Source organism: Geotrypetes seraphini, chromosome 3 (assembly GCF_902459505.1).
Source record: "Geotrypetes seraphini chromosome 3, aGeoSer1.1, whole genome shotgun sequence".
Taxonomy (NCBI): domain Eukaryota; kingdom Metazoa; phylum Chordata; class Amphibia; order Gymnophiona; family Dermophiidae; genus Geotrypetes; species Geotrypetes seraphini.
The window spans coordinates 21,076,329-21,089,219 of NC_047086.1; the positions used below are offsets into that span (position 1 = coordinate 21,076,329).

General features: G+C 43.9%; 1 protein-coding gene across 5 annotated transcripts in view; it reads left to right on the plus strand.

Moving 5' to 3' along the window:
* The first annotated feature begins 6,942 nt into the window (after positions 1-6,942).
* The window catches only part of CCNC (cyclin C), a 105,840-nt gene continuing 99,891 nt past the window's right edge, over positions 6,943-12,891 (plus strand). Inside the window, exons 1-2 of one of the 5 annotated variants that reach the window (XM_033937908.1) lie at positions 7,029-7,250; positions 10,840-11,135. Coding sequence is in view for 2 of the 5 variants with exons in the window: in XM_033937906.1 (XP_033793797.1) it covers positions 7,219-7,250 (32 nt within the window). In the remaining 3 variants the exon portion in view is untranslated. Of the gene's footprint in view, positions 6,976-7,028; positions 7,251-7,370; positions 7,541-10,839; positions 11,136-12,891 lie in introns of those variants that run through there. The other 4 variants (XM_033937910.1, XM_033937906.1, XM_033937907.1 and 1 more) reach the window with 4 other exon arrangements.

The window sequence follows — 12,891 nt, forward strand, 5'->3', positions numbered from 1 at the left end:
TGTCAGATAAAGGCCAAATGGCCCATCCTGTCTTCCATCTGCAGCATCCACTATCTCCTCCTCTCCCTAAGAGATCCCACTTGCTGATCCACACTTTGTTGAATTCAGACAGTCTTTGGGCCTCTTCTACCAAACTGTGCTAGCAGTTTGTAGCGCGGTGAGCTGCGCTGAATGGCCTGCGCTGCTCCTGACGCTCATAGAGTTCCTATGAGCGTCGGGAGCAGCGGGAGCCATTCAGCACAGCTCTCTGCACTAAAAACTGCTAGCGCAGTTTGATAGAAGAGGCCTTTTCTCTCCACTACCTCTACCAGGAGACTATTCTACCCTTTCTGTAGAAAAAGTATTTGCTTACATTACTGCTGAGTAGGGTTACCATATGGAATATTGCTATACCTTTGGTTTTGGCCAGGTACTAGTGACCTGGATTGGCTACTGTGAGAATGGGCTACTGGGCTTGATGGACCATTGGTCTGACCCAGTAAGGCTATTCTTTAAGTCTTGTTTTATTTATTAAAGTTTTCATACATACAACAACAAAGAAAGAAAAAAGAAAAATCAAACATATCAGGATATACAGATCAAAAGGATTCAATTATACAGTTACATTATGCATTGGAAACACGTGGAGGCATTTAAGAGTCATCAGAACTCAACAGCAAATAATCGTTAAGAATTGACCATTTCCTTAAGGAAGTAACATTGGTTGAGCAACGTTTCTTAACTGAATAACATTCATATCTACAGGTGAGGCATAGTAAGTTCCACCAATGTGTATGGGAGACTTTCGATAGATCCTTCCAGTAGGTACATACTATTTTTACAGCCATGTCCAATAGTGTATCTAACAATTGGCAGAAGTGGTCAGGTAAGGTGGAGGTAAAGTGATCCTCTTAACAATATAATGCATAAAGAGATGGGATCTGAAATGGGGAGAATATCAGTTATGGTGGACCAAACTTCCGTCCAGTATTTATAAAGGTGTGAACATTCAAAGAGGAGATGTTTTAAATCACCTGTCTGCGATCCACAGGACCAACATAGTCTTGTGAATGTCAGGTCAATCAAGTGGGAACGCACAGGGGTCCAGAGAGCTCTATGAAAGAGGAAGAAAAGTGATTGAATGGTGGATGCAGATTTTGAAGTTCTATAAAGACCTCGTCAGATGGAGTCCCAAGTGGAGTCTGAAATTTCCAAGCATTTTTCCAAGCAGAGTGAAGAGATGACAAATTAGAAGCTTTAGTATTTTTTAAGTGCTTGTAAATATTGGAAACAATATGTCCTTTAATGTGTAATTTCAATGAGAGGTCAAGAATGGTAGCATTGGTTTGTAATGAAGAAGGAGAAATCGTACTCTTATGGAGAGAAGATCTCAACTGCAACCAAGGGAAAAACTGGGAATCGGGTAGGGAATAGGAGATTGGGCCTGAGAAAAAGGAATCCAGTTACATGTTTCATGGTCAATGAAAAAAGATATATACCAAATATTTAGTGACTGCCAAGAGGTTCACGAAACCACTTTTTTGTCTATCAGTATAGTGGGATTGTTCCACAAGGGGATGTGAAAAGACTTGGAGGTAGGGGTTTCCAGCATGGAGTCTAAAAATTTAAGAGATTCGTAAGTGTGTTTAATGATAGGGTTAGATTTTCCAAGTTTAGGAAGAGACATGCCAAGAATCGTAGCCATTGAAAGAGGGTGCATATACTGGTTTTCCAAGGAAAGCCGGGGAGGCATAGTTGACGTATAATAAATGATTTATGATAAAGAAGAAGATCAGGGAAATCTACGCCACCTAGGAGTTTAGGGTTTTTCAGTTTCAGTAAGGATATTCTGGAAGCTTTGGCATTTCACAAGAATTTGGCAAGGAGTCTCTCCAATGATTTGTAAAATGGCATGGGAAATAGTAATGGAAACATATTCAAGAGATATATGATTTTGGGAATGAGAACCATCTTAAGGGACTCAAGAGAGATGTAAGGGTGACCACGGGGCAATGGATTATTTGAGTTTGGTCAAAATGAGGTCCATATTTATTTTGGCAGAGGTATGTAAATCCTTACTGAAATGAATTCCCAAATACTTGATGGACAGCGATACCCATGTTAAAGAAAAACTGGGAAGGTAAAAAGGGACACAGTGAGCATTCAGTGACATACATTCCATCTTATCCCAATTGATCTTGTATCCCGAAAGGATAGAGAAGTCATCAATAAGGGTTATCAAAGCTTTCAAGGAATCTTCAGGATCAGTTAGATATAAGAGTATGTCATCTGCGTATTCTTCCTTACCAAAAGGAAGCCACAAATGTGGTGGTTAAGTCTTATGGCAACTAACAGGGGCTCTAGGGCCAAATTGAAAAGCAGGGGTGAGATGGGACAGCCCTGCCATATGCCTCTCTGAAGAGTGAAAGATCCAGAGAGTTCTCCGTTAGCCAATATTCTCACTGAGGGAGAGTTGTAGAGAAGATGGAGCATATGAACAAATTCAGATGGGAAACCAAATTTATCCAATACAGCAGATAGAGCCATTCAACCCGATTGAAGGCCTTCTCTGCGTCCAGAGACACGGACATAACAGGGAAGGTCCTTGACCGGGCCAGATGAATGATATTACAGAATAATCTACTAATATCAGCACCATATCTACCACCAAGGAAAAACTTGGTCTTTATGTATAAGAGGTTGTATGACCTTTTCCAATTGAAAACTCAAGAGTTTAGTGCATATCTTATAGTCAAGATTAAGCAAAGATATTGGTCTGTAGTTCTGTACTAGTTGATCATCTCTACCAGATTTAGGGATAATAACAATTGTCGCTTCAGAAAATAGGCCTAAGGAGGCCGGATTAGATATAATAGCATGATAGTAACATTGAAGTTTGGGAACCAGAAAATCTGAAAGAGATTTGTACAGTTCAGTTGGAAGTCCGTCGGGGCCTGGAGATTTTGCCGAGTGTAGCGATTTTATAGCTGCCAGGATCTCTGAGGCATGAACAGGAGCTTGAAGGTCTTGAAGTTGGGCTTCTCTGACCTGAAGTAAGTGAAGACTGGAAAGGAACTTGTGGGTCTCTCCAGTAAGGCTATTCTTATGTTCTTATGTTCATATGGCTCCAGAATAAAAAGAGGACAGATTGAGACATTTTAGTTAATTTTCTATACCTTTCTCCCAGGGGAGTTCAGGACAGTTTATTCAGGTACTCATGCATTTTTCCCTGTCTGTCCTGTTGAGCTCAAAATCTATCTAATGTACCTGGGGTAATGGGGGGATTAAGTGACTTGCTAGGGTCACATGGAACATCATGGGTTTGAACCCATAACTCCAGGGTGCTGAGGCTGTAGCTTTAATCACTGCGCTACTCTAGAAATCAAAGTGTAGCAAACATGAGCTGAGTATAGAACAATCAAGCCATTGTGTCATCACTGAAGAGGTAGGCTCTTAGGCATTGGTGGAATGAGGCATTATGACATCACAACACCAACTCTGGTCATCAGAGGCTGAAGATTGTCACACTATTTATTTATTCAATTTTCTACATTGTTCTCCCCAGGGAGCTCAGAACAGTTTACATGGATTTATTTAGGTACTCATGCATTTCCCCCTGTCTTTCCCAGCAAGCTCACAATCTATCTAATGTACCTGGGGGGGGGGGGGGGGGGGCAACCAAAACTGGCACACAGATTAGATTAGAGGTCAACTGAATTTTCTGTTTTGGCTTCAGCTTTGGTGCTCCAGCAGTGACGAGATCAGTGGCATAGTAAGGGGTGGCACCCGTCCTCCTCCTCTCGCCACCCCCCTGCTCCTTCCCGACCCTCTCTGCCGTGCAGCCCATCCCTTCCGTCATACTTCTTTAATTTTCCTGGCGCAAGCAGTATCACGGAACTTGCTGCCCGCATTGGTGTCGGCTCTCTCTGATGCCACTACTAGGTCCCATGTCTAGGAAGTGACAGAGGGATGGGAAGGGGTGCATGGGGGGTTGGTAAGGAGCGGGGGTGGGGTGGGGGGGAGAAGCAGGAGAAGAGGGCAAGGGAGGGGCATCACTCACTCACCCTTGCTATGCCACTGCTGGGGATTAGAACTGGCATAGACAGAAGCAATCTTAAAAATGTCTGTCCTAGTCTCTTGAGGCTCTTATGACTTCCTGTGAAAAAAAACAAAAAGCACACCAATATCCAGCAGAAACACAAACAGCCAAAAGGGAAAACGTATCTAGGTTTTACTTCCATTGAAACTAATGGATGGTAAAACTCAGATGTCTCAATCCGTCCTTTTTCTGGAACCATATGGTAACCCTACGCCTGAGTCTATCACCTCTTAACCTCATTCTATGCCTTCTCACTAGGCTGTATAGAAAGAGAAATAACCAGCAGAAAGAAGGGAAGTATTGATGTCCCTGGATAGGTCATTGATGAGGCCACACTTGGAGTATTGAGTTCAGTTTTGGAGGTCATATCTGGCGAGGGATATAAAAGGTGACAAAAATGGTAAGGGGTTTGAACCAAAAGAAGTACACGAAGAGACTGGAAGACGTAAACATTTATTTATTTATTCACTTTGATTTCTATCCCGTTCTCCCAGGAGCTCAGAACAGGTTACAAAAGGACACTCAAAGTAAATTACAAGACATTCACGGTAGCAAGAACATGTTCGGATGTAGAAAGGCATTCACAGTAGTTATAGAAGAAGTTACAAAAAGATTGGTTGTAGAACAAGGAGCCCTTATGAAAGGGGGAGTGGTGGAGTCTGTTGGCTGGTGCTGCTCATTTGAAGAGGAAGGTCTTCTCTGCTTCTCGGAAGGCCATCAATGAGTCCTATGATCTTATCTGAGCGGGCAGTTGGTTCCATAGTCGGGGGGGGGGGGGGGGGAGGGATAAAGTGGCTGTACAAGCATTTACGTGCAGTCTCCATTTGGAGAGATCTTCCTGCGGGAATGCATACTCGTCTCTCAGCTTCGGAGCAGAGAATACGAGTGGGGGTGTACTGAAGTAGCTTGGATGTGATTTAGGCGGGGGGTGATGATGTGGAATCTTTCGTACGCCATTACAAGGGCTTTGAAAGTATAGAATTTGTTGACCGGTAGCCAGTGTTCTGTGTGGAGAGCAGGGGAGATGGGGGTTGAGGCATGTGGGATCACTTCATGGGCGTAGTTAGAGGGTGGGTCATTGGTGTGGGCAGACTAAATGGGCCATGGCCCTTTTCTGCCGTCATTTTCTATGTTTCTATGAGGTCGTATGGAAGGAGGATTGCGGAGCTTTGGACTCGCTGGAGGCGTTCGAGTTCTTTGGTGATTATTCCATTGAATATGGAGTTACAGTAGTCCATCCTGGAGAATACATAGGCGTAGAGGAGTTGGGCTAGGTCAGGTTTAGAGGCATGTGGGATCACTTCATGGGCGTAGTTAGAGGGTGGGTCATTGGTGTGGGCAGACTAGATGGGCCATGGCCCTTTTCTGCCGTCATTTTCTATGTTTCTATGAGGTCGTATGGAAGGAGGATTGCGGAGCTTTGGACTCGCTGGAGGCGTTCGAGTTCTTTGGTGATTATTCCATTGAATATGGAGTTACAGTAGTCCATCCTGGCGAATACATAGGCGTAGAGGAGTTGGGCCAGGTCAGGTTTAGAGATATACGGTTTGATCCTTCTTAGTTGGTACAGGTAATAGAGGGAGGTAGAGACCACCTGCGAGAGAGGAGGGACAGGGGAGATATGATATAGACATTTAAATACTTGAAAAGTATTAATATAGAACCAAATCTTTTCCAAAGGGAAAATGGTAAAACTAGAGAGCATAACTTGAGGTTGTAGGGAGGAAGACTTAGGAGTAATGTTAGGAAATTATTTTTCACGGAGAGGGTGGTGGATGGCAAGAATGCTCTCCCAAGGGAGGTGGTGGAAAGGAAAACGATAATGGATTTCAAAAAAGCATGGGATAAACACAAAGGATCTTTACTTAGAAAACAAATAAATGATATAAATTTAAGAATTAAGGTTGGTATTGGACAAACTTGTATGGTTTGTGTCCCATATGTGGTGATTCGGTGTGGGCTGGGCATCAATGGGAACTCCACTAACTTGGAACATGAGGATGTTACTGGCCAAACTTTACAGTAGATATCCAACGGGATAGTTGGGTAGGCTGGAGTGAGTTTGGACCGCCACTTCAGCAGTTGGAACCTAGGACAATACCAGATGGACTTTACAGTCTATGAGCCAGAAATATCAAAGAGACAAGTTAATTTAATCATGTATTTTTAATGGTGTAACTAATGGACAGACTGGATGAACCATTCAGGTCTTTATCTGCCGTCATTTACTATGTTACTACATTACCTGGCAAATACCCAAAGAGTAGCAACATTCCAGAGCTGAGATTGTGATGTCATAATCCTCATTCCAGGAACAAACAAAACAGAACTGCAGACGTGTACAACAACGTAGGCAAAATTTATTGTGACAAACAAAAAAAAAATATATAAAACCTTTTTACCAAACAGGGGACTCAACACGGTCCGTGTTTCGGACAACCTTCATCAGGGGTCCTATTTAAGTACAAAATGTAACACAAAATGCAAATATTACAATCATATGAAGAACAATATTAAAAAAAATATTAAAACGGAGGATTAAAAAATAATCCTCATTCCACCAATGCCTAAGAGCCAACTCATCAGTGATGTCACAATGACTTAATTAATGGCAACTTAAGCATTTGGAACCTAGGACAATACCAGGTGGACTTTGCAGTCTACGACCCAGAAATATCAAAGAAGAGACCAGTTAATTTAATCATGTATTTTTAATGGGTGTAACTAATGGGTAGACTGGATGGACCTTTCAGGTCTTTATCTGCCGTCATTTACCATGTTACTATATAACTGACTTTAATGAGTAACAAGTGACGTCAAGCCGGCAACAATTTGTGACGCCTCCTGCTCTTTGCATTGTGGGTGTTGTGGTGCGGACGTCGAAGGGGGGAAATCAGGTTTGCAATCACCGCCGTGCAGCGAGCTCTGCTTTAAGCTGGGTCGGGAGACAGGGGAAGAAAGTGCTGTGGGCCCGAGCCAGAGGGTGAAGGGCGGAAGCGCGGTGAGGCCCTGAGGGGCGGAAGCGCTGCGAGCCAGTGCGTGACTGCGGGGCGGAAGTGGCTGCCGGGGAGACATCCGGCTCGGGCTCGTCCTCCTCCGGCTGGGACGGTGCTTTTGGGGCGGTCGGCTGCGCTTCGTCGATGGCGGGGAATTTCTGGCAGAGCTCGCACTAGTAAGTGGGCGCCCCGGGGCTGGGGAAGGGGTTGCTTTGGGCGTTGTTGTCCCGGAAGGAAGAGCGCGTGAGGCTCCTTTCAGCCCCAGGAAGGGTCTTTCTTTAGCTCGTCCCCTCCCCCCCCCCCAGGTAACAGATTGGTGGGTGAGAACTTGCAGTCATAACTAAATTTTTTTCATTATTATGCTCAAAGAGGGGTAATTTGATTGGAGTTCGACACCCTTAATCCTTTTGAAAAGTTATGTTCTTTCTGCTACTACTAAAGAACAAAAAAGAAACCGAAACCCCAGGTAAAATCAAACAACAGAAGAACAAGTGGGGGAATGGGATGGACAAACATAAAAGCAAATTCAAGAAGCAACGAGGGGGCAAAAACAGTTAGCAGAATTTAAAAAAGGAATTGGATAAATACAAACTATATAGCAAGAGAATGAAACAGAATATTTTCACTAAAAATAAATGACTTCCACACTTCAGAGGGCCTGTGGTTAACCTGCTAAACAAGGTCGGGGGAGGGGGAGAGCAGACTTCCTAATGGGCAGGAATGGATGCTCCATGCTGCTCTTTATCCAACATCTAAGACGGGCTACACCAGGACTTTCATATACTTGGGCCATTTTTATGTGAACTTTGGAGTGAACCTGGATGCATTAATATTGTGTATTTATTGATACAAATAAAGATTACTTCCTTGCAGCTTTATTTTATGTTCTCTAGTTCTATAACTTCCCTTTCTTAGGAAATAGGTTTGTTTGTTACTACCTTTTAAACATCTGTCGCATCTCTCCTATGTCTGTAGGGTAAACATATTCAGGTCTTCAAGTCTGTCTTCTGACGCAGACCTCATTCCATTTTGGTCACTTCTTCAGACTTGCTTTGAGTCCTTTTATGTCCCTATCGAGATACCGCCTCCAAAACTAAACACAGTATTCCTAATGTGCCTCACCAACAACTTATACAGGCGCATTTATCACCCCCCTCCTTTGTTAGCAGTTCATCAGTTTGCTTTTGTGCTTCATGTTTACTCCCTGGTCATGCTCCCTTTCTGCACAGCCTTTCATCCTCATCACATTGTTTGTCACTCCAAGTTCTCTCTCCTGGGCAATGTACATTAGCCTCTTGCATACAATTCTGTTGGATTTCTGTACCCAATGGGCATACTCTGCATTTCTTCACACTAAATCTTGGTTGTCTAGCATTAGACCTATCTTCTGCTTATAAAAGATTACTTCTTATGTTGTCTATTCTGTTGCAAATTTTGGTGTCATCAGCATAAAGGCAGATTTTGCCTTCATACCTTTCCCTTACACCAGTATTGCTCAACAGAATTGGCCCATGGCTGATCCTTGATTCACTGTGCTACTCTTTTCCTCCACTGAATTTTGTGTCTCACCACCTTCTGTCACAAGAACATAAAAATTGCCGCTGCTGGGTCAGACCAGTGGTCCATCGTGCCCAGCAGTCTGCTCGCATGGCAACCCTTATGTCAAAGACCAGTGTCCTATTTGAGTCTAGCCTTACCTGCATACGTTCTGGTTCAGCAGGAACTTATCTAACCTTTCCTTGAATCCCTGGAGGGTGTTTTCCCTATAAGAGCCTCTGGAAGAGCGTTCCCGATTTCTACCACTCTCTGGGTAAAGAAGAACTTCCTTACATTTGTATGAAATCTATCTCCTTTTAACTTTAGAGAGTGCCCTCTCATTCTCTTCATCTTGGAGAGGGCACCTTTCTCTATTAAGTCAAGTCCCTTCAATATCATCCAATTCACCATCTTGGGTCTTAGCTTCAGGCTGCTCAGTTTATTGATGGACTTCCTATGAGAGACTATCAAAGCTTTTGCTGAAATCCATATAGATTAGAAACATAAATTGAGGGCGCCTAATTAAATAAATCGCAGTAGTTTGGTATAATCTGCCCTTCTGTCCTTGGTAAAACTGTTGCCTCTGGCTTTGCAAACCATTAGAATGTGGATAGTCCACTACCCTTTCCTTAAGTAGCATTTCCATTACTTTTCCAACCAACAAAGTAAGGCTTACCGGCCTGTAGTTTTGTCACAACTTCTTTGTTACCACTTTTGTGAAAGGGGACCACATCAGCCTTTCTCCAGTACCATGAAATCTTTCTTCTCTTTACGGATGTATGAAATACATCCTTTAGAGCAGGGATCTCAAAGTCCCTCTTTGAGGGCCACAATCCAGTCGGGTTTTCAGGATTTCCCCAATGAATATGCATTGAAAGCAGTGCATGCATATAGGTCTCATGCATATTTATTGGGGAAATCCTGAAAACCCAACTGGATTGCGGCCCGACTTTGAGACCCCTGCTTTAGAGGAACCATCAGAACCTCTCTGAGCTCCCTCAATATTCTGGGATGTACGTCATCAGGCATTAGGGCTGGTTTAAGATGCTTGGTGGTGTTTGGAGAATTGTGAAGACGCCACTACAATAGTGGATTTGCTTTTGGAGCAAGGACTTTGATGCAGCCAGTGTGACACGGGGATTCCCTGTTGGGTTTTTAGGACACAGCATTAAGATTGTAAGGCCTGTGAAGTCTGCTTGAAATCAGAACCACAAGGAGATTACTGCAGCTAAGTGTCCTGGTTTTCATTCATTTGCCTTGCCTTTTCTATGAAGTCTAATTTGCACAGTTTCAACTCTGCATGGATTGTGCACGATTACTACTGAACTAATTCTCTCTATGAAGTCCAGTTAATAGAACATAAGTAGTTCCTCTGCTGGGTCAAACCAGAGGTCCATCGTGCCCAGCAGTCCACTCATGCGGTGGCCCATCAGGTCCAGGACCTGTATAGTAATCCTCTATCCATACCCTTCTATCCCCTTTTTCTTCAGGAAATTATCTAATCCCTTCTTGAACCCTAATACCGTACTCTGTCCTATCACACCCTCTGGAAGCGCATTCCAGGTGTCCACCACCCTTTATGTGAAGAACTTCCTACCATTGGTTCTGAATCTGTCCCCTCTTAATTTTTCCGAATGCCCTCTCGTTCTTGTAGTTTTTGGAAGTTTGAAGAATCTGTCCTTCTCCACTTTCTCTATGCCCTTCATGATCTTGTAAGTCTCTATCATGTCCCCTCTAAGCCTCCGCTTTTCCAGGGAAAAGAGCCCTAGTTTCGCTAATCTTTCACCATATGAAAAGTTTTCCATACCTTTTATCAATCGCGCCGCTCTTTTCTGAACCCTCTCAAGTAACACCATATCCTTCTTAAGATATGCGACCAATATTGGACGCAGTACACCAGATGCGGGTGCACCATCGCCCGATACAACGGCAGGATAACTTCTTTCGTTCTGGTTGTAATACCTTTCTTGATAATACCTAGCATTCTATTCGCCTTCTTAGCGGCCGCTGTGCACTGTGCCAACGGTTTCATTGTCTTGTCCACTATAACCCCCAAGTCCTTCTCTAGGGTACTTCCACCCATTACCAGTCCTCCCATCGTATAGCTGTACTTTGGGTTTCTGTTTCCTACGTGCAAGACTTTACATTTCTCTACATTAAACTTCATCTGCCATCTCGTCGCCCACTCTTCTAGTTTATTCAGGTCCCTTCTGTGTGCTGACTATTCAGGAGTTCAGATGCTGACGCGGTGCCTTCGCTGGGTGTGTCATCCACAATTCCTCCAGATGTGAGCCATCTCCCTGACCAAAACCGCCAAACATGCTGGACACGGAGGATTATTGGACTCCAGAGGCAACAGAGAGATCTCCGAACTCTTTTCAAAGTGGGCTGAACAACTCCAGTATCAGACAACTGAGTAGCTGTTATAAAACGATCAATTGTTTGCTGTGCAGGTGAAGAAGAGAGAACCAGCGAGGGAATGATCCTCATCATCCCCTTCCTTTTCATGTGTGGCATTGTGGCAGGTAAATTATTAGAAGGAAAACAGGATCAGCTTGGGCAGAGTGGCCCAGGGGTCTTGATTTTATTTATTGATTTATTTAATTATACTGCTTAGCATAAAAAGTATTAAATTAGTTCACAGTTAAAAAAATACAACAGAACTTGTCCAAACTTTTCTTAAAACCAGCTACGCTAGCCGCTCTTACCACATCCTCTGGCTTATATTAGGAGCATCTTTAAAAATCATGCTAGGGCTTATTTTCAGGATAGGTCTTATTTTCGGGGAAACAGGGTAGTTGTCAATTTCAGTTATTTTGGGGGAGAGAGTAATCCATATATAAAGTCCAGCATAATAAAATGCTCATTTTCTAGTACTTATTTATTTATTTTAAAAATGTATTTTCTGCCTCTATCCTGAGCGGATCACAACAAAACAGAGACAAAATATTTCACATAATCTTCACAACAAAACAAACTGCAGCAAATAACCCTACCACAGCATTCCCTCTTCCAAAATTTCAAATATAAAATCTCGCAAAGACATCTCAATCTAAAATAAATGATTCACAATATTTTGCTCTAGAAAAAGCTTCTACAAATAAATGGTAGATGTCAAATTAACCAATGTATTGAATGTAATCTGCTTTATTTAGCATATTATGTCCTGCCTTGTTATAATTAGTTGTGGCGGCAGTGCTGCCTCTTTCCATACAAGCTTTCTGCTTCATACAAATTTATAGGGACCTAGGAATTGTTCCTATACTGATAATTTTATTAATATTATTGCTATTTAGTAAATGATCTTCCCTTTAATTGTACTCATATTGCGTGTTTGCTATGGTCATATGTTAATGACACTTGATAACTTCCCAAACCCATTCTGTTATTCTACAGCCCAGGGGAAATTCCCTTCTTCTGTTGATCCTGTTTCCTCTACTTAGGAGCTTTGGGGGGGTTTTACTCACCTTGGGCTAGATTCACTAAGGGCACAGATTGGATCCGATCCTTGTCCGGAGGGCTGGTTCACGAATCGCCCTCAAGCAAATGAGGGCGATCGGAATCACGCACCCAACCGAGCGCCCAGATCACTCTGTAGCGATCCTGACGCATGCGCAGACTGTCTGTAGATGGTCTGCGCATGTGTCAAAGAGCAGCAACTTTAAAAAGAAAACTTAGTCCAGAGAGCCCATGGTTTAAACCCGCGGGTTAAAACTATGGGCTCGCACTGCAGGGGAAGGCCAAGGCAGCGCTTGTGGCAGAGAGCAGGAGAGTCGGGGTAGAGAGCGTGTAGGAGATTTGGGGCAGAGCAGGCCAGCAGGAGAAAATTGGCAGAGAGTCGGGGCAGGAGAGGAGATGTGGGGCAGAGCAGGCCGGCAGGAGCAAATTGGCAGAGAGTCGGGGCAGGAGAGGAGATATGGGGCAGAGCAGGCCGGCAGGAGCAAATTGGCAGAGAGTCGGGGCAGGGAGCAGGAGAGGAAATTCAGGGCAGAGCAGGCTGGCAGGAGCAAATTGGCAGAGAGTCGGAGCAGGAGAGGAGATTCGGGGCAGAGCAGGCTGGCAGGAGCAAATTGGCAAGGAGTCGGGGCAGGGAGCAGGAGAGGAGATTTGGGGCAGAGCAGGCCGGCAGGAGCAAATTGGCAGAGAGTCGGGACAGGGAGCAGGAGAGGAGATTCGGGGCAGAACAGGCTGGCAGGAGCAAATTGGCAGAGAGTCGGGGCAGGAGAGCAGATTCGGGGCAGAACAGGCCGGCAGGAGAAAATTGCAGCAGAGAGCAGGAGA